The sequence below is a fragment of the Phascolarctos cinereus genome, unplaced genomic scaffold (genome assembly GCF_003287225.1).
Source record: "Phascolarctos cinereus isolate Bilbo 61053 unplaced genomic scaffold, phaCin_HiC Scaffold_4;HRSCAF=312, whole genome shotgun sequence".
NCBI lineage: Eukaryota > Metazoa > Chordata > Mammalia > Diprotodontia > Phascolarctidae > Phascolarctos > Phascolarctos cinereus.
The window spans coordinates 166,631,123-166,651,303 of NW_027555847.1; the positions used below are offsets into that span (position 1 = coordinate 166,631,123).

A 20,181-nucleotide genomic window follows, 5' to 3' on the forward strand; every position below is an offset into this window, starting at 1 on the left:
ATATAAAATGAATAAGATGGAGGGGAAATAATTTTCCTTTGTCCTTATAAACTATAAATTCTTTTTTCAAGTTCTCCCCCCCATACTTACTCTTTCCTTGAATGACTTTTATTATTCTTTTGCCTCCCCTCCCATCTTTTTGACATGGAGCAAATTCATCAATGAGGTAAAGTCCCTTTTTGTGTCATGGTTATGCAAGTAACTGGAATAATTTAAGGTCACTTGAAATGCTGCTTTCAGGTTTTACAGGCTGATCCATCTCACTGTTTGCTTGAAATAGTGCTTGCAAAGGACCCCTTTTAATTCTTTTGACCATAAATCAAGTTACTACAACTCTCCCCTATCCCCAAAACATGAGCCTGAGGTAGACAGCACCTGCTGAAGACCTTCATTAAAACCACTTGGCAGCCAGTGACAGTTTATCCCTCTTCCTACCAAGATACCTGCAGCATCACCCAATGAGTCATGCTGCCCTGCTGAAGCTCTGTAAAAAAACAGAAATACATGAACAAATGACTCAACTCCCAAAACTATTTTTATTAGACTGTAATATTAACAATGAATGATTATTTAAATCTCTGAAAGGTAAAAAAAAAATCACAATTGTGATGTTATGCTAACCTCTGATTTCCATACTGTTTCTGAGGAGTACACAAAGCTGCCTTTCTGAGGGGGATGAAAACAGCCATGTTTTATACTAGTCACGTCTTCCTCAAGCACCTACTGAATATCAGCAGAGTAATACTTTCTTTTTGATAGACTGAATGTCATTCACATGCCATCATGGCCATTCTGATCAGTCAACTGTAGGACAAGGATTCACTATGTCCTGACAATTTTCTCTCCAGAAAATCAAACTGCCTTTTTCCAGAAAAAGTACGCCAGCGGAAAATCAATTCCCACTGTACCACAAAATCAGTTTCATGGTTCCACTGGGTATTCCTTTTCAGAGTCTGTTCAGCACTTGTTTTGCCAGAAACTTAGATCTGCTTCCAGTTTATTTATCTCCTGACTCTGAAAGACAAGTTCCTGGCACATAGAAGACCTCTCTCTGTAGTTTAAGCCCTGGGAGATATGCTTGGCACAGGTACAGCACAGGTACACTTGAGGCTACCATCCAAAGCTCCAGCGAAAGCACATTCCCCTAAGGTCCAGGAGTTTTTTTTTGCCAAACCATCAATGCTTTCCATCAAGATTCCCAAACACTTGCACAAAGCATTTCTTATCCAGGATGTGTCCAAAACGAAGTGTTAAGTAGAAGGTCTGATCACCATCATACTGTCGGATCTTCAAGAACACACCAAAGGGATGTTCACTGGTCTCAGACACAGGAATTATGTTGGCCACTGGGCAATATGTGTCTTGACGCCTGCCCCAGAAGGTCAGGTGTGCCACCCGCAACACAGTGCCGGCCTCATTCACATAAAGGATCCCAACAAGCCGACGAAAGAAATGACTAATCCAGTACAACATGGCTAGGGCAAAGCTAGCAACACCTCCTGTGAAAAATAGGCAGTCCAGGGGAATGAGGCCCTGCATGTAACAATAATAGCCAGGTGGCAATATTGCCATAGTAATCCCTGTCTGTAGAATCTTCACCCGAGAAAGTGACCCACAGAATCTGATGCCTGGAAACCGATAAATCATCTGGAATTTTTCAGCCTCCATGGTTGATGGTTTATCAGGAGATATGGAGATAGGCCTGCCCACATACAAACTGGGAACTTGCATCTTGCGAAACCAAGGCCAAGATTGTAACATCACCACCCAACGGATTGGGAAACCAGCTTTGAAGATGGTAACCTGGAAGGGGAAAAAAAAAAACCACTTTCTCTCACAAATCCCAATATAAAGTAAAGGGAAGTTGAGTCCTTGCCCTCAGGTATATATAACATATATACACGTAAATAAATATAAAGACTACTAATAATACAGATAACACAAATCTCCCAGGCTCACAACCTAGATGTTATCCTCAGCTCCTCACTCTTACCTCCCATACCCAATAAGTTGTCAAGTCCTGTTGATTCTACCTTGCCAACAACTCTCACATTTGCCCCATTATTGACTCTGACAAGGTCAACACTCTGCTAAAGGTTCTTATCACATCACACTGAGACTACTGCAATAGGCTGCTAGTTGGTCTCCCTGCCTCAAGTCTCTCCCCACTCCAGTCCATCTTCCCCTCATGTATCAAAGTGATCTTTCTAAAGCCCAGGTCTAACCTCATCACTTCCAAACTTGGCTTCCTACTAGTCTGTGATCCAGTGACACTAGTCTCCATACTTTCCTCAAACAAAACACTAGAAATTCCTTCCTTCCTTGTCTATGTCTCCTGGACTGCCTAGCTTCCTTTAAGTACTAGCTAAAATCCCCCCTTTTACAGGAAGCTTTTCCCAATCCTTAATTCCAGTGCTTTTCCTCTGTTGATTATTTCCAATTTATTCCGTGTATAACTTGTTTATACACAGTTGTATGCATTTTGTTTCCCCTGTTTGCTTCCCACTCTTTGAGAGCACGGATTATTGGGGGGGGGCTTTCTTTATCTAGTGCATAGCTGTAAATGCTTGCTGACTGATTTGATGTGGAAGACATTAATAAGTGGGGTGGAAGGGATTATTCGAATTAGGAAAGACTTCCCGTAGAAGATGACATCTGAAATGATCCCTGAAGGAAGCTAAGGATTCTAAAACAGGGCGAGGTGAGGAAGGAAGAGTGTTATCAGGCATCAGGTGAAGAGAGGGTAGGCTACGCAGAGGTCATCGTTCCAGGAACAGCATGAAGGCCAGTTTGGCTGCAACGTACAGTGCATGAAGGGCAGCAACATCATAAATCCAGAAAAGGTAGGATAGAGTTTACTAGTGAAAGGAACCAAGATAGTTTAACAGGTGGCCGAAATGATATTCTGGCCCCTGGGGGGATGGGAGGGAAGGAGTAGTGGGGAGGGGAGGAGGTAAAAGAACAGCCCAGGGAAGGAACATCTAGGGCCTTCAGGGTGATTCAGCAGCACGAAGAATCATGGGGGCCTTCGGGACGCCGGGGGCATGATGTCCCAGTATGGGATTAAAAAGGGGGCAGGGGTCTCACTGTCTAAAGACCTCGAATGGGAAGGTGAGTGGAGGAGGAGTCCCATCGCCAGGCTCAGAGGCCAGGCACTGCAGGAAGCCTTCCCTAGCCCCTCTTAATTTCAGCGCTTTCCCTCTTTTAATTATTTCCTATTTATCCTGTACTATCTTGCCTTGTATATATCTGTTTGTACGTTGTTTCTCCCATTAGACCGTGAGCTCCTTGAGAACGAGAACCGTCTTTGACCTCTTTTTGTATCCCCAGCGCTTAGCGCAACACTACCTGGCACAAAGTAGGTGCTTAATAAATGCTTACTGAATTTACTCAATTGAATAGACATCACGATCTTCCGTGGTGACCAGGTGCCTTAGGCCCGAAGGACCCCAAGTAAGCTTCCCCCCTCGCCCCAAGACGGGAGAGGAGTTTCTTCTCGCCCATCGCTGATGAAAAAGCTAGGTTCGGACTCCCAGCTAATGGATCTACCAGAAGGCTCATCTCCGGCACCCCGACAGCTCCCACTGCCCTATACGAGGAAACCCAGGTGCTCACCATGGTACCGCCGCCCGCTTCCGGAAGCGAACCTGGCCCGTCCTCCGGAACTACTTGGTGTTCTGGCGTGTACGTGTCCTGACCCCTAGAGGTCATAGCTCAGGGACATGTTTGGGGCGTTGCATTCTGGGAGTTGTAGTTCCGTAATTCATCGTGGGTTCTAGAAAGGGTTTGGGGCTGTTGACTTGGCAGCCACTCGTCTTTCACCTTCCCGGCGTGCCCCGCGGCTCATGAGGCAAATCCGGGAAGCTTCAAGTGACAGCGTGTCCCGTCGCGCTTGTGACCTGAGGTGTTAGGATGGCGGCCCCGGCCCCTGTTCTCTGCCTCTTCGACGTCGACGGGACCCTCACCGCCCCGCGACAGGCAAGCCGACCCTGAGCCCTCCCCACGCTGCCGCCTGCTTGCAGAGCCTCAGTTTCCCCAGGGTGCGGGAGTGGGGGAGGGAGAGGTAGAGATCCTGGTGGGGCTCGTCACCCCGGGGCAAGGAGCGAGAGGGGGCTGGTGACCTTCCACAGCCCTTGGAGAGTGTGAGGCCCTAGGACGTGGAACCAGGAACAGCCGTAAAGAGCACCTGTGATCTGGACCAACCAGGCCCCTTGTTTTACAGATGAAGAAACTGAGGCCCAAAGAGGACTTGCCCAAGGTCACATAGCTAATAAGCAGCAGGGTCAGAATTCGAACCCTTAGCCCCAATCCAAGAATGATCCCACCCAACCTTGGACAGCAAGTCTTCCCGTGTCCTGTTCCCCCACCCCAAATAAAAAAGTGTAACCTTTTCCTCGATTTCCTTCCCCCTCCCCCAACAAAAAATGTCCCCAGGCACGCATCCTTTCGGGAAGGGGTCTGATCCGGTCTGGGTGGTAGCTCCGTGAGCACAGTCTTTCATTATGGGGCTCTTGGGGTGAGGGCGGGAATGAGAAGGAAGTGGGATGCTTGCCCTTTGGGAGCTTAAGTTTTGTTGGAGTCAAAGAAATTTAGTTCTGCAACTCAGCAAAGATGTATTAAGTGCCTACTATGTACCTGGGGATACAATGGTAATAATCGCTAGCATTTATATAGAGCCTTAAGGTTTGCTAAGCGCTTTACATGTGTTAGTTATTTCATTTGAGTCTTGAAACAACCCTGTTCTGTAGGTGCTGTGATTATCTTCACTTTAAAAATGAGGACACTGAGTCTTAGAGAGATTAAGTGATTTGCCTAGGATTTCACATGGCTAATAAGTGGCTAACGCAGGATTTGAACTCAGGCATCTAGCTTGATGAAGAATCAACGTGCTGCACTTATAATTTAATAGGACAAGATGAGACCTTGCATAATTAAGTGTGCCATAAGGAAAAATATGATAAGTGCAAAAGGAGAAATATAGAGCCAAAAAAATTTAATTGAGAACGAAGTTACTTTGAGGTAGGGGAATAATCAGCCGTGTCACAGAGGATATTCGTGTTCTCCTTAAGTTCTTCGAAAAATGGGAGTTCAGATGTTAAGGGAATGTCTTCCAGACATGGAGTCTGAGCAAACTCCTGAATAAAATCCAGCAAAATAACTAATATTGGAAAGTACAAGTTAGTATGGAAGTGAGGTGGGGTCAGCTCATTTTGGTTCAATTCAGCAAGCACTGATTAGGTTCCTACTATATATTAAGCACTTGGGAAACAAAGATCAAGAAAAGAAAGGGGACAGCTAGGTGATGCAGTGGATAGAGCTCTCTGGCCTCAGACACTTGACACTTAGTGTGTGACTTGGGCAAGTCACTTAACCTCAAGTGCCTCACCAAAAAAAAAAAAAAAGAAAAGAAATGACCCCTGCCCACAAGGTTCATGCATTTTACTTGGGGAAGCAGCGTGTATACAGATAAATATAAAACATATACAGAATAATTTAGTGGGGGAGAGGGTGCAGGATGTGAAGCACTAATAATTAGGGAAATCAGGAAATGTCTCTTGTGGGAAGTAACACGAGTAGAGACTTGAAGGGAGCTGGGTTTCCAAGAGGCAAAAGTAAGAGAAAGAGAGAGCTCATTGTAGACATAGGAGACAGTCTGTGCAGGGGCAATAAAGTTGGAAGATAGAATGTTTTGTTCAGGGAACCAGATTGTGAAAGTCATTAAGTGCTAGAGAGGTTTTTTTTTTCTCCCTAGGGGTAGTAGAGAGCCCTTGAAGCTTCTTGAATAGAGATAGTGACATGGTCAGGCACATGGTTTAGTTTGGCATCTGTGTGCAGGATGTAGTGGATGTAGTAGATGGGGAAAGTTTAAATGCACTGGAACCAACTAGGAAGTTATTGCAATTATCCTGGTGACAGATGAAGGCCTGAATTGTTATGGTATGTTTTAAGTAGAGAGAAGATGGGAACAGGAGGCTTAAAAGGTAGAAAGAAAAAGGATTGACAAACTGATTGGATATGGGAATGGGGACCATGTGAGGAGGGTTGAAAGCCTGTCAGACAGGGAAGAGTAAAAGAATTGGTATATGGCTAAGAGATTTCAGTTTAGATTAGCTAACATCAGATTGTAGTAGACCCATTCATCAGGGTTGTAAATTCCTTGTAGTACTTGGATTGGAGGAGTGGAAGTAATTCAGGGTTGGGGTTTAGAAAGGATTGAGCAGCAATAAAGTTAAGAGGTTTAGAAGGGGTAAAGAAGAGGGGAAGGACGATTCATAAGAGGTTGTGGTCAGATAGGACAATCTGAGAGTTACAGATTGTGAAGGTGGGTGATAATGAGATTAGGGGCATTTGAGACTTCATCAATATATAAACGGAAGCCCTCAAATATAAGGGCAGAAGTTGGAGTGGAGAGGAAGACTAAGTCAACTATTGAACTCTTGAAGACTGGCTTGGAAGTCAGTAGATAACCAGGTCCCTAGTTGGAAATGCCCTGGCACGATGGCCTCGGGGCAGTTTGTAAGGGATAGAAGGAGCAGTTATTTCCCTAAAATCCTCTGATCTCTCATTGTATCGTAGAGGTTACAGTGGGTACTCAGAGGCTGTGCTAGCTGAATATAAGCTCCTTATCAGGTGCTTTAAGAGTTTGTTCTCTTGGCCCACATCAAAGACAAATCATTAATGTCAGCCAAAGCAACTCTTCAAGACAACTTGAAAAGCAAGACAAACTTGTCTTGAAGACTAGTTAGAGAGGGTTCCTTGAAGTCTGCCTTGGTCAAGGGAGTAGTAAACAAATCGTGACTCGTTAAAGTATTGAAAATTGAAGGCAGAGCAATCAGGGAATAGTTGGATTAGTAAATATTTACATTTGATAGCATTATCCAGAGCTCCATACTTTCCTCAAGAGATATGTGGTACATTTGTAAAACTAGGACTACAAAGGACAGGACATAAGTCTGTGCTCATTTGAACCCTACAACTGCCACTCGTTTACTCTCTCTCATTCAGGTTTCTTTATTTGGGTAAGAAAACCAACAGAATGACTAGGTGACTTCTCCAAGGTCATTCAGTTAGGCAGATCTAGCTGAAACAGGACCCTAGGTCTCATGATCCATGGATACTTTTATATTAGGGAAACATTTAATGAGTGCCTTCTGTTGTACATATTAAATAGTACTGTATTATACTAATGTGGGGAGGCCTGAAATGCAAAAGAAATGTAAGATACAATTGGACTCCAGGAAGTTATATTTACTTGAGTAGAATAGGTCCTTTGTACTTTAAATATTTTCCTCATGCATAAGCACAAGTCATTTTTGTTTTTGGTGGGGAGGAGGGTGAAATTTGTATATTACTGTGGTAAAGATGGGAAGAAAAGACTGTACTTTATTTCCAGTTATTTGGAAGTGACTTTCTGGAGGACGGTGTGTGAGAGAGGGAGCTTGGAAAAATGAAATTGAAGTAAAATATATCATTAAAAGAAATACTTATTGGTGATTATATGAATTATAATAATTAATAATAGACATTTAACACTCCACACACACAACTACCCCATGAGTTAGGGAGAATTAACTTTATTATTTAATAATACTCATTCCTTGAAGACAGGGATTGTTTCATTTTTGTCTTTGTATCCCCAGCAGATAGCAGGAGTTTGGGGTTTTTATTTTTGTTCTTTTCTTGGTAGGGACTTATTTAATTAATGTAGGAAACTTCTAGTAAAGATATGCTAATGTAAATGGGCAACTATTCTGTGATTTGTAAGGCACTGAGAAATTAAGACACTTGCCTACAGTCACACAGCCAAATGTCAGAAGTGGTGCTTGAACCCATGTCTTCTGACTCCAAGGCAGCTCTCTGTTCACTGTGACATAATGTTTCTCCACTTGGAGCATAGTAGATGTTTAATAAGTGCTTCCAGGGTGAAATGAACCCTCATTTTACGATGAGGAAAAAGAATCAGAGGTTGAGTGGCTTATATCAGTTAAAAGCTAATAAGTGTCAGAGCCAAAAATCAAACCCAGGTCTTCTGATCTCAAGTCCAAAACTATCCACTCTACTAGGCTGACCCTCAACCCATATTATATTAGCTAAAGTATTTTTAATAGAATAATCTTTATATCCTCTTTGCTGAAAGTCAGAAAATACAATTGCTAAAAATCTCAGTTTAATAAAATGATTCCTAAGCTCCAGTCCATTTATTTTCTTTTAAATATTTTTTCATTGATATCTTTCGTTTTTATACCACCTAGCAAGCCATCCTTTGTAACAGAGAATGGAAAAAAAAAAGATGAAAAGGGGAAAAAGCTGTTCATTAAAACCAACCAGCATATCAGCTGAGTCTGGGTATGAATTATTCCACATCCGTAGTCCTTCATCCCTGCAAAGAAGGGAGAGAGGTTCATTTTCTCAATTCTTTGTCAAGTCTTTACCAGTTTTCTCATCTGTAAAAGGAAGAGGTTAGAACAAGAGGATTTCTAAGCTCTGTTCCAGTTGTAGTATTGTGATTCTTTCACTAATATTTTTAGTGCTTGAGTTTTCCTGTGCTATTTAAAATACCATTTTCATTGTAAGCCTTTTGTCAAAAGGTTTGGATAGATATTGGACAAATAATGTCTAAGATCCCTTCCAGCAACACTCTTTGACTCTTAATAGGTGAGGAAATTTGGAGGAAACTGGTTCTTTTTTCTCTCCACCAGATGGCTCCTATTCCTCTGGGAAAAAGAAACCAAGACTTCAGCTGAAGCTGCTCCTAGGTCTATTTAATTTCTAGTTGCTGTTCATTGGTAGGGAAACCAGTGTCCTTTGTCACATAGGATCAGGAATCTTCTCTGGTCATAGCATTGTTTTAGCAAATCATTCTCTCTTGAGACCTTGTTATGCCTCCAGTCCCTTTCTTTGCCTGAATACAGGGTTTTCCTATGCCTTTTTCCTAATTTTTGTCCATTATCCCTTCTGCCCCAAGATTCTCCATGTATATTTTTTCCAGTGATATAATTTTACCACATTTGACATCCTATATTTCCTATATAATTCCTATCTATAGGGATGAAGTTCCTGGCAAAATATGGAATTGATCATGAAAAGGATGTTTGGAGTGTCAGGAGACCAGGGTCTAATTCTGACATTGTCACTGACTTGCTGTATGGCCTTAAGCAAATCGCTTTACCTCTCTAGTTTTCTCAATCTATAAAAGAAGATATTGGGCCAACTGATCTCTGAGGTCCTGTCCAGCTATAGTATGTGAAGAATGTTACTGGAATATATCTTTTGTTAGTAGATGTATTACTTTACTTTCAGTATAACATGATTGTTGGCAAATTATAAAAGGAGAAAGTAACCTACTCAAAGCTATAGTCATACTTTTATTTTTTTTTAAAGGCAGTTGGGGTTAAGTGACTTGCCCAGGGTCACACAGCTAATAAGCGTCAAGTGTTTGGTCTCAGGCTGGATTTGACCTCAGGTACTCCTGACTTCAGGGCCAGTGCTTTATTCACTGTGCCACCTAGCTGCCCCTTGATTATTTTCTGAACCTATACCTTGTGGAGAATTTGTTTGGAAACTAGCTGGTTAGTGTCTTGTGCCAGTATAAAATGTGTCCAAAAATGACGCAAGGATTTTTGAAAGTATTATTTTACATTCATAGTGAGAATTCCTTGTAATTGTCAGTAATAATAATTTACATTTAGTGCTTTAAACTTTACAAAACACTTCCTTCACCCTATCCCTATAAAATAGTAAAAACAAATATCATCCCCATTTTACACACAGAGAAATGGAGGCCTAGATGGATTAGATGACTTGTCTATGGTCACACAATTTACAAGAGATGAGTTAGAGCTGGAATTCAAACCAAGGTCTCTTGACTCCAAGTCCAGCATTCTTTCTATTATAACATAAAGTGATGTTATTTTAGAACATGGGGGCACCTAGGTGGCACAGTGGATAGAGCTCTGGCCTTGGAGTCAGGAGGACCTGAGTTCAAATCTAGCCTCAGACACTTGACACTTACTAGCTGGGTGACCCTGGGCAAGTCACTTAACCCTGATTGCCTCACCAAAAAGCAAGAAAACAAAAACAAAAAAAAAAAGAACATGGAAGTGATTATTTATACAAAAACCTTTCTGTGGTATGTAGGATTTTATCTAGGGATTGTGGTTGTACATAGGTGGATGTTGCTTTTACGTGATCAATAAACTATTTGTCTTCCACCACCCAATTGCCTTAATATATCTTGGTGATTTAGCTCGTCATTTTGCTGTGAGATTAAGATGTGGTAAATTATGCATAAGACTCTGTTTGGAGAAGGAAATATGCTGAATTTCTGATATTTTACGACCAGAGTTAACTGGTTTTGCTTCTTTCTAATCTAGCTAAAGCATAATAAACTAGTTGAGGCATTCTCTTTCATAGCCTTTACTTGATTTTAGATAAGTACTATATACATGGTTCATACCATTTTAAATTTTAAGATACATATACATAGCACTGTTTACATTTTTAAACTCCAGATTGTATATATATTAGATTTGAATTTTATGCTTAAGTTTTTGAAAGTGTGACATACATGTTATAAATATTATTGATAAAAAATATACTTGTTCTAAAGTCATTTTGTTGCACATTAATGTGGATATGAGTGAATTTTTCTTTCTTATTATTTTGTTTTGGTTTAGGGTTTTAGGTAACTTGATTTGACTATTTGAGCAGCAAGAAACATTGAAGTACTTATAATTGAAATGAAAATATTTGACTTGAGCCCATCAAACAGGAAGGAAACCCTTTCACCATTGCAATTGTAAACTTTCTTCTCCTTTATGGCACTGTTAGATGACTTGATCCAGGCTTGCTAGTTAATCCTAAATGCTCTGATTTTACCAATCCACAATAAAGTCATCTGGGCCTAAAAAGACATAGTTATAAATTCTTTAATTTTAATTTTATGGCCATATTGTGTTTAATTGGTTTGTCTCTTTTAAATATACAGAAAATCACCAAAGAAATGGATGACTTTCTGCAAAAATTGAGGCAGAAGATAAAAATTGGAGTAGTTGGAGGCTCAGACTTTGAGAAAGTACAGGAACAGCTGGGAGACAATGGTAAAAAGTGATTACTGTCTAGTAAAATATTAACTTCTTTTCAGAAAATTATGACGTTAAAAACTATTAAGTCATATACAGCTCTAAGCCTGGACCTCCCATATGGTGGATTCCTGTTTCCTTGTTTACCAAATAGCTTATCTTATAAATAACTGGAACTGTCAGCAGGTAAGTAAACTTGGTGCCCAAATATTAGTAGAATCACCTTAAAATAACAACATATTGGGCATAATTTGAATTACTGTTGGCCCTAGCCTACTTAGAATTAGAGACCATACTTTTAAATATAATAATTTACTTTCCAAATTATATTTTAATGTGCAAGTTGTATTTTTTTTTTGGTTTATAGATGTTGAGGATCAAATATTATATATCTCCTGTAAATGACTATTTTCCCCATTGTCTAGTGTTTCTTATTGTATTCTCAGATGCTTTAAATCTCTTAAATGACAATTTATTCAGTTGCATTGTCTGGTCATCGATATTCTTCCTTCTCCCTCTCTTATCCCAGACTAGTTACAGAAAAACAGTCTTAGCATCTTCTAGGACTGCCACCACAGGGGGGTGTTGTGTTCAGGTGCCATGTAATAGGGTAAAACCTGTACTGTTAGGGAATGGATTACCATGTAATCACAGAATTTTAAAGCTATCAACATCAGCAAGTCTAACCTCATCACAGATGAGGAAACAGATGCAGAGGCATGAACTGACTTGCCCAACTTCACATAGCAAATGACAGAACCCAAACTCCATGCCAAGTCTCCTAATTCCTAGGCTGATGTTCTTTTTATCACATCACTTGTAATTTTTTAAAAAATCAATCTTGAATAGAAACATATAAGTTGCATTATGATTTGCTACTCGTTTTTATTTTTAGTGCTTGAAAAATATGATTACGTCTTTCCAGAAAATGGTTTGGTAGCATACAAAGATGGCAAATTTCTGTGTAAGCAGGTAGGTCTGTTTCAGAGTCTCCAAAATATTTTTTACGTTGTTATAGTAACAATTTCTAAAATAAAATTTGATATGATAGCCATGCTTTGGAAATAGGGTAGGAAATCCAAGTTCTGACTTTAAATGGTATATCCTAATGAGTTTTTAGTGTTGTAGTCTTTCTTAGCACAAATACCTACAGCAACAAGTAGATCTTTAAAAATGACAATTTTTGGAAAAAGTGGTAGTATGTTGTACTTGGATTCTGGGAGCTGTTTGACAGTGTGTATTGTAACCTGCTTCATCTTTGATTTCATTGGGAGTTTTAACTGAATACAATCTAAGAAGGTGTAAGTCTCTGGGTTTTATTTGCATTTGCGAGCCCATGAAAACAGAATCCAGAGTAATGAAGCAGAAAACACATTTGATTACTAAACTCACTGTTCTGATTAACCCAACTTTGTTTAATCATGGGAAAACTAAAGGAAGGAAAAATAAAGAAGGTAATGACATGTCTTAATCTAGTACATATTTGCCTCATATGATTGTTGATTGGAAAGCCATTTGGGAAATGTATCATACTCAATCTGGTAACTCCAAAGTGTTTTGTTCGTTTAGAATATTCAGGGTCATCTGGGTGAAGACCTAATCCAAGATTTAATCAACTATTGTCTGAGTTACATTGCCAAGATTAAGCTGCCAAAGAAGAGGTGGGTAGATATCCTTATTAGCATAATCAAGATACATATCCTCCATCTGTCATAAAGATCTGATGTCTTAGATGCTGGTATTATTAGTGGACTTAGTATTAATTTTAATCAGAAAACTGCCACTTGGGTTTGAGGACATACTATACTGTTGGAACAAATTCAGACTATTAAAAGGTAGAAGGGGAGCCTGTAAATTACTCTGGTCAATGAACAAAGGCCTTCTCAGATGAAATATATCCCAGAATGGTAAGGGTGTTAGGAACTGAACCTAGACCTATGATTTTTTTTTTGGTAGAGAGAACTTCCTCTACTAATATAGGCAAGTTGGTTCTTTTTGTGCAATTTCATGTCTTAGAAAGTTGCCTAGACCACTGAGAGGTTAAGTGACTTTCCCAGGGTCACACAGCTAGTATGTCAGAGATGAAACTTGAAATAAGTCATCATAACTTGGAGGCCAGCTTTCTATCTGCCACACCACACCACCTCTCATCACAGAATAAAGTAGTAATTTAGTGATCTAGGCAGCAACATTGAGAATCCAGCTTTTTATGGTCTCTAGAACCAAAGGTTAAGATATGCTCAAAATGATTCTTTATAGATAAAAAAATCTATGCATCTATAGATTTTTTTACATAAAAATCTATATATAAGTAAAAATCACAAAGTTCAGAAAATGGACTGTTTGAATTGACAAATTGAGATATCCTTTTTTCAAAACCTTGCTAAAAACTTTTCTGAAATGTATCAGCATTCCTTTCTGTCTTAAAAAATAAACTATGCAGTACATAAATTATTTTCAAATTTTTTAATCTCCCTTTGATAATTTAGGATCTTATAAGGCTTTATAATTATCATTACGAACATTACTATAGGTATAGATGAGTGGGCTAAATGTCTGGAGTTGGTTTTTATCACTACGTCTTAAATGAGGCTTATTTTCTAAGTGCAGAGGAGAAGATGATCTGTTTAATTGAGAGTTCTCATTAGGTGATTTATGGTTAGTTAAGGTTCAGCTGTTCTTATAAGAGGCTGGTGGCAACACTTAAAGGTTCAGTTTAGTTAGACTACAAATTAGACCAAGATAAAAATAAAAAGAGGTTCCTGTTGGGAATTACTACATTTCATCATAGACTAATATTCATTTCATGAAATAGAAATCTGGCTTATATGTTATTGGATTGTGGAGGACGCTATATTTTGATAATTCTGAAACCTAACATTCTGAAACTAAACTGTTTTTCAAAGTGGGAATTTAAAAATACAGAAGAATTACTTCTTATCCTTGTTTCAGGGTAAATTCAGGATATTTCCTGGAAAACTCAGTCTGGTATCATAAAGAATTTACTGTTTATGAAATGATTTTTTGTAAAACTTTAAAACTATAATTTAGAATTAATCTCTCCCTGAGTGTTTTGGTTTTCTTACTTATCACCAGAGCTTAGAGGACAGTTCTAAGAATGTTTTTGCACTGCATTTCTAGTAAAAGCAGTGTATCTAAAGTCTCTCTTACAAAGTAGCCATCTGGAACTAAACTCCACAGTATAGGCATATTAATATATATTCTTTTATTCAAATATTTATTACTATTATTTGTAGTGATATCAGTAGTATTACTGTTTGTTTACATAGCACTTTTCAGCAAAGTTCTGTGTTGCTATTTTGCAAACATAGTACTTGAACATAAATCTGTAATTGAAAGTTGTTTGAGGGGCAGCTAGGTGGCTCAGTGGGTAGAGCTCTAGCCTTGGAGTCAGGAGGAACTGAGTTCAGATGTGGCCTCAGACACTTGACACTAGCTGTGTGATCCTGGGCAAGTCACTTAACCCCAACTGCCTCACCAAAAAGGGCAAAAAAAAAAGTGAATGTTTTTCCATGATAGTTGTTTGACATTGACTTGTGTCTTGAAGACATGTATTCTCATTTCATCTAACATGAAGATTCTGACTTTTTTCAAGTTACCCAACATCTCAGCCTCTGTTTATGCAATTAGAAAATGCTCAAATCATTATTTCTTAGTGAACCTTTCCTCTAGTTTATCTCTCTCTTCAGGGGCACTTTCATTGAATTCCGAAATGGGATGTTAAATGTGTCTCCTATTGGAAGAAGCTGCAGCCAGGAAGAACGACTTGAATTTTATGAACTAGATAAAGTAAGTCTTTCCTAAAAGTCCTTGGCCAACTATTATATTTACAAAAGTGAGCTAAGGTGCATTACTTCATTACCAAGAATAAAATAAGGAAAAATATTTGTTCTTTTAATTACATTTCTAAAATCAAGTTTGGTTAGTAACTGATGTCTCTTTGTTTTTTCTCCACAGAAAGAAAATATAAGGCAGAAATTTGTGAGTGATCTGCAGAAAACATTTGATGGAAAGGGGCTTACATTTTCTATAGGTATTTCCTGTTGTAAATCCTGTTTGGGATGTTGATACCCTTTACCAGATCTTGTTGAATTCTGTAAATATTTGTTAAGCCTCAGTTATGTGTAGAGCAGTGGTCTAGATGCCAGTTGAAGTACAAGTCACCATTCCAAGCCTAATGAATTTTGCAATCTAGTAGGAGGATATGACATATACACAGGTAACTAAAATACACTGTAGCATATTATAAAACCACATGAACCTCCACCAGAGTCCTGCTTCATTGCTTCATTATGTCATTGAAGTGGACTCTTTCATATAATGCCAGCTGACCACAAACTCTGATAGATGCCGACAAGTTAGAACAACTGTAATTATGGACCCTTTCCCATCATCCAAGGACTGACCTGGCGAGTTTAGAAAGCCTTATCACCAGGTTGGGTACAGGATGATGAATTTTTCATTCAAAGCAATCTTCAAAGATCAGGTAGTAGAGGAATTTATATCAGAGGAAATACTCAAACAGATGAAGTCACAGATCCATGAAGTATTGAAACAAGTCTTATTATATGTAATCATATGTGATAGGATCCTGTATTTCAGTATAATTGGCTTCCTTTGCAATCCTGTGGGGTTTTTTTATGCATTTGAAAACATGATTTCAAGAAGAAATTCATAGGCTTTATCAGACTGCCAAAATAATTCCTTACACCAAAAAGGTTAGCTAAGAACCTTTACCTTAGGTTCAAATCCATAGAATGCAAACTATCGGATACTACTCCGCTGGAAATAAGCATGGGCCTGCCATTAGAGCATTGTCCAAGAAACAGCTCAGCCAAATTCAGAAACACCGTCACTAGAGGTTGGTCACCAGGTGCTAAATATTTTTGGCAGTCACAACACAGAAAACTTTGTACTGAGGCATGGATGGGGTAGTGACTTGTCAGGGAGAAAAAGGACCTGTACCAGAGGAACTGAGAATCTTTTGAAATAAGTCCATAAGAGAGGTGCAGAATAGAAATATTAGGAAAGAAAGGTAATGTTACCCACTGGAGATGTCAGGGATGGCTTACAGGAAGAGGTAAATTTAAATTGGGATTTATCAGAGAAAAGGAAATTCTTTTTTTTTTTTTTTGCTTTTATACCACAGGTATAAATTCAGGAGAGGTAAAAATTCAGCAGATCAAAGTACGGAAACTCATATTTTCCTAAATCCAGGAAATAAAAATCTCAGGGATAGGTAACAGTGTGAACAAAAGGACAGAAACTGGGAAATGCAGGATTTCATGAGGGGCAGCAAGCAGTCCATTTTGACCAAAGTGTGGAATACGTGTAGGGAAGTATTAGGAAATAAGGGTAAAACAATAGGTCAGCACCAGATTACAGAAGACTTTGAGTGCCAGGCAAAAGAATTTTGAACTTTACTCAGTAGACAGTAGAGAGCCATTGAAAAGATTTAATTAGAGAAAGGACATGGCCAGATGGACTCTGAGAAAGAAAGGTTCACATCCCACTTTTGATGCTTACTACCACTGTCACCTTGGCCAAGTCATATAACCTCCCTTGACTCTAGTTTTGTTATCTGTCAAATGAAGAATTGAAATAAATTGCTTTTGAGGCCCAGTCCAACTCTGAGCCCATGATCCAATGACTGCCAAAAGTGTTGAGTGATTTGAAGAGGGGAGAAAATAAAGAAGGGAAATCATGTCATTGATAATTATACCTTTGAGGTGAGGCCAGAATTGGCTTAAACTTTAAGCTTTAGGTTAAGAGGATTTTAGCATGTAAAAATTTCCAACTGAAAGGAGAAATCAAAGAGTAGTCTTCTTTCCTTTTTGAAGAGTCATGACATTTGTCCTCCAATCTTGTACCTTTCCCATTTTCCACTATCTTTAAAACACCACTGACATTGACTGAGCAGTCACTTATCCCAGTAAATTCTGGACCCAAATCTGGAGCAGGTAACTTGAAAGGGCAGGTAGGTACTTCCTCATTGTCTGTCTCTTTGCTTATCTCAATGGTAAGTTCACTGTTAGTTATTTTTATTCTGTTATTTCCAGTATAAAATTAGCTTTCCTTTGCAGAGGAAATAGAAACAAAATAAGATTTGAGCAGCTCTACCTTCTCTTTAGTCATCTGGAGTGACTAGGGGGTATAATGCAATGCTCAAATGGGAACAGGGCCACCAAGCCATACATTAGGATCCATTTTGTTAAATGTTTCCCAATTACATTTTGAAGTGGTGTTTTGAGGAGTTTCAGGAGTGTTTTGAGCCACATGCAGCCTGTGTGTTTAATACCTCTAGTGTAGTGGATAGAAAATTCTGGATTTGGGAATCAAGAAGACCAGAGTTTGAATCTTGCCTCTGACACTTAACTAGCTGTGTGACCTTAGGCAAGCCTGTCTCTTAATCTCTCCACTAGCCTTAGTTTTCTCATCTGCAAAATGGGAATAATAATGGTACCAACTTTACAGGGTTGTTGTGAGGATCAAATGAAATAACATATGTAAAACACTTGGCAGCCTTAAAGCACTATATAGATGTTAGCTGTTAATTATCATCCCATCCACTTAAAGCAAAGCTGTAATCCCTTTTTTGTTGTCTTTATCTTCCATTGCCAGCCTCACCTCATTCTGAGCTTTAGTATTCCTACCCTCTTATATTCATCTTGTTATTTAGTCTCACTTCCATCTTCTGTACATTTTTTTAAAAATCTGAGTTGATTCATGAGTTCACGGTCCATCCGCATCTGTCTTTTTTGAGAAATCCCATTCTTTTCTCCTCATTTGAATTGTTTCTGGTAGTGTTTCATATATTTCATACTCAGGTACCTGAAGCATTTTAGTCCATGAGATCCCACCTATCTCTTCTCTGAATCCCTTGAAATCATCTTTCCCCAAATCTAGGATGTATGTCAGACTGTTCTTCTTGATCATAATCTTTAGGAAAGATTTAGGAAAAGTCACTCACCTGAGGGTCCCCACCATTTGCATCCCAACAGTTCCTTACTGTTAATAAGAATCAGACCCAGAATAGAATTTCCCTTTGTTGAGTGCTCTACTGTTTTTGAAGGATGAAATTATCACTAAGCTCAATAAAGAAGATATTAATTGTTCTGCTTTTTGTCCGAGCTAAAGCTCTAGCAGAAGTCTGGATAATTGAAGTTCCCAATCACTACATTCCTTTGTGCCAGACCTGTATGTTTCACAGTTATTCCTCAAAAAGCTACTCATAGATCTAGTTTATTGAATGAGTAGGTGTCAAAGATTGGAGTGTTTGGAATCAGATTAACAATTACCTGATTGGACACAAGTAGTAACAAAAATGATATTCTTTCTGCCACAGAGATGTGAAGTGCTTTTAACTTGAGAGTCTTTCCATTAATAAAGCAGAAGCGACTCTTTCTCTTTCTTTGAATTAAATATAAAAATGTGTGTATATGTGTATTTATCAGTTTAAAGTAGAAGCACCTGACCATTTCCTTTTTTTGTTCCCATCTGGTTGTCTTTGCATCTCTTTGGACTTTTCTTCATAGACTATATGCTCAAACCCTTCCTTCTAAGGATACTATGTCAAAATTGTGTAATGTTTTGTGGTTTGCTTTTGTTTTTTTAACACTGTCATTCATTATCTTATTTGTTCCTCCAAAAAAAAAACAAAACCATGATGTAGAATCATAGATTTAGAATTGCAAGGGATTTTAGAGGACATCTAGTCCAACCTCATAACTTTACAGATGAAGGAAATTCAGAGGTAAGTAAAGCCCAAGATCAGTAAGTGGCAAAGATAGGATTTGAACCGAGGTCCGCTGGCTCCAGAGACAAAGTGATTTTCCCTCCAGTACTTTTCCCACTTGTACCAGCTTCTCCAGCAGGGCAAGAATTAATATCCCCATTTTACAGAAACTTTGCTCAAAACCTTACTCTGATGCCTCATCCTGAAGTGACTCTCTCTCACTTCCAAAATTCTCAGAAGTTATGCTAGTAGAGCACAAGCCCTGGAAGCCAGCCACCCCACCCCACCTCCCCAACCCCAACCCCTAACCCCTTTCCTTCTTTCCCCATCTAACCCTGGGCCCGTGCTGAAAAAGGTCTAGTCTCTATTTTAAACTCCTCATTTATTCCCTCTTTTTCTGTCCTGGTGATCAGTAGTATACACCAATGACAAAATCACTTCACTTTCTCCTTCCTTTGACTTTCACCCAAATACTGTGTGTGTGTGTGTGTGTGTGTGTGTGTGTGTGTGTGTGTGTGTGTGTGTGTGTGTGTGTGTGTGTGTGTGTGTACCATAATCCTGTTATATGGGTATCATCCCACCAAGCCTCAGGCCTCAGTGATGCTTATTAGGTCATTTTTGTCTCTGGGCATTAGGACTTCTAGCCTCTCCCTGTTTGTTGCCTAATCTTAGGGCTTTCGTGTATAGATGCTTGAGGCCATGGGCTTTACCAATGACTCTTTTCTGGGATTTTGTCTCCTGTGGATTTGTGAGTAGCTCAGGTGTTATTTTTCTCTTTGTTGCTACTACATGTAGATTTTCAAGATACCTAGCAAATGCATTCTTTTCAGCTGCTGTTCAGTATGCTCCATCTCTGGCCAGGAATATTTTGGCCTTATATTGTGCTGCTTGACCTAGAAATCTAAATCCCATCCTCAGACTAATGCCTTTTTACCAAGCTATTCACTTCTCAAATTGATTATTCTTTTCTGCACCGCATTTCTTTAATAGCAAAAATGAGGAGGAAACAACCTGTGCTCTTGGGGTCTTCAGTTTCTTGCCCAACATCTCATAATTGTTAGTAATACTTTTTAGTTTCCTTCTGGACTTGTCATCTGTGCCCATGTGAATCACTAGAATGGATGGTAATCATCTATTTTTGATAAGTCTCAGAAAGCTCTCTGTATGTCTTAGATTCACGCCCAGAAAAACAACAGGCCTCTTGATTGTTTTCAGGTCAACAAATAGGAGCTCAGTACTCCCAAACAGGAAATCACCAACTACTACTATTCTTCTCTTCTTCCTCTATCTCTTATTGGGTGATCTCTCACTTGATAGATTCTGTGACTGCTCTGTCATGCTTAC

General features: G+C 39.1%; 2 protein-coding genes across 3 annotated transcripts in view; one reads left to right on the plus strand and one right to left on the minus strand.

Moving 5' to 3' along the window:
* Nucleotides 1-517: 517 nt before the first annotated feature.
* On the minus strand, nucleotides 518-3,726 carry TMEM186 (transmembrane protein 186). 2 transcript variants are annotated; one of them, XM_020972934.1, is made up of 2 exons: nucleotides 3,616-3,726; nucleotides 518-1,803 (listed from the first exon to the last, which is right to left on the minus strand). In XM_020972934.1, the coding sequence occupies exons 1-2, from the start codon at nucleotides 3,709-3,711 to the stop codon at nucleotides 1,177-1,179; spliced, it is 723 nt and encodes a 240-aa protein (XP_020828593.1). In that variant the 5' UTR covers nucleotides 3,712-3,726; the 3' UTR covers nucleotides 518-1,176. The 2 variants fall into 2 exon arrangements, with proteins under 2 accessions (XP_020828593.1, XP_020828595.1); XM_020972936.1 differs by lacking the exon at nucleotides 3,616-3,726 and adding an exon at nucleotides 3,382-3,609.
* Nucleotides 3,727-3,790: 64 nt separating this feature from the next.
* PMM2 (phosphomannomutase 2) overlaps nucleotides 3,791-20,181 on the plus strand; it is a 32,111-nt gene continuing 15,720 nt past the window's right edge. The window contains exons 1-6 of the mRNA XM_020972933.2: nucleotides 3,791-3,978; nucleotides 10,988-11,099; nucleotides 11,977-12,053; nucleotides 12,651-12,742; nucleotides 14,792-14,891; nucleotides 15,060-15,135. Of these exons, the coding sequence (XP_020828592.1) occupies nucleotides 3,913-3,978; nucleotides 10,988-11,099; nucleotides 11,977-12,053; nucleotides 12,651-12,742; nucleotides 14,792-14,891; nucleotides 15,060-15,135 (523 nt within the window). The 5' untranslated portion in view covers nucleotides 3,791-3,912. The remainder of the gene's footprint in view (nucleotides 3,979-10,987; nucleotides 11,100-11,976; nucleotides 12,054-12,650; nucleotides 12,743-14,791; nucleotides 14,892-15,059; nucleotides 15,136-20,181) is intronic.

Bases quoted from the DNA above. Each gene is read 5' to 3' on its own strand.
- TMEM186 (XM_020972934.1), bottom strand. From the start codon at position 3,711: ATGACCTCTAGGGGTCAGGACACGTACACGCCAGAACACCAAGTAGTT. The intron at 1,804-3,615 runs GTGAGCACCTGG...TTCCCCTTCCAG, and splicing joins AAGCGGGCGGCGGTACCATG to GTTACCATCTTCAAAGCTGG.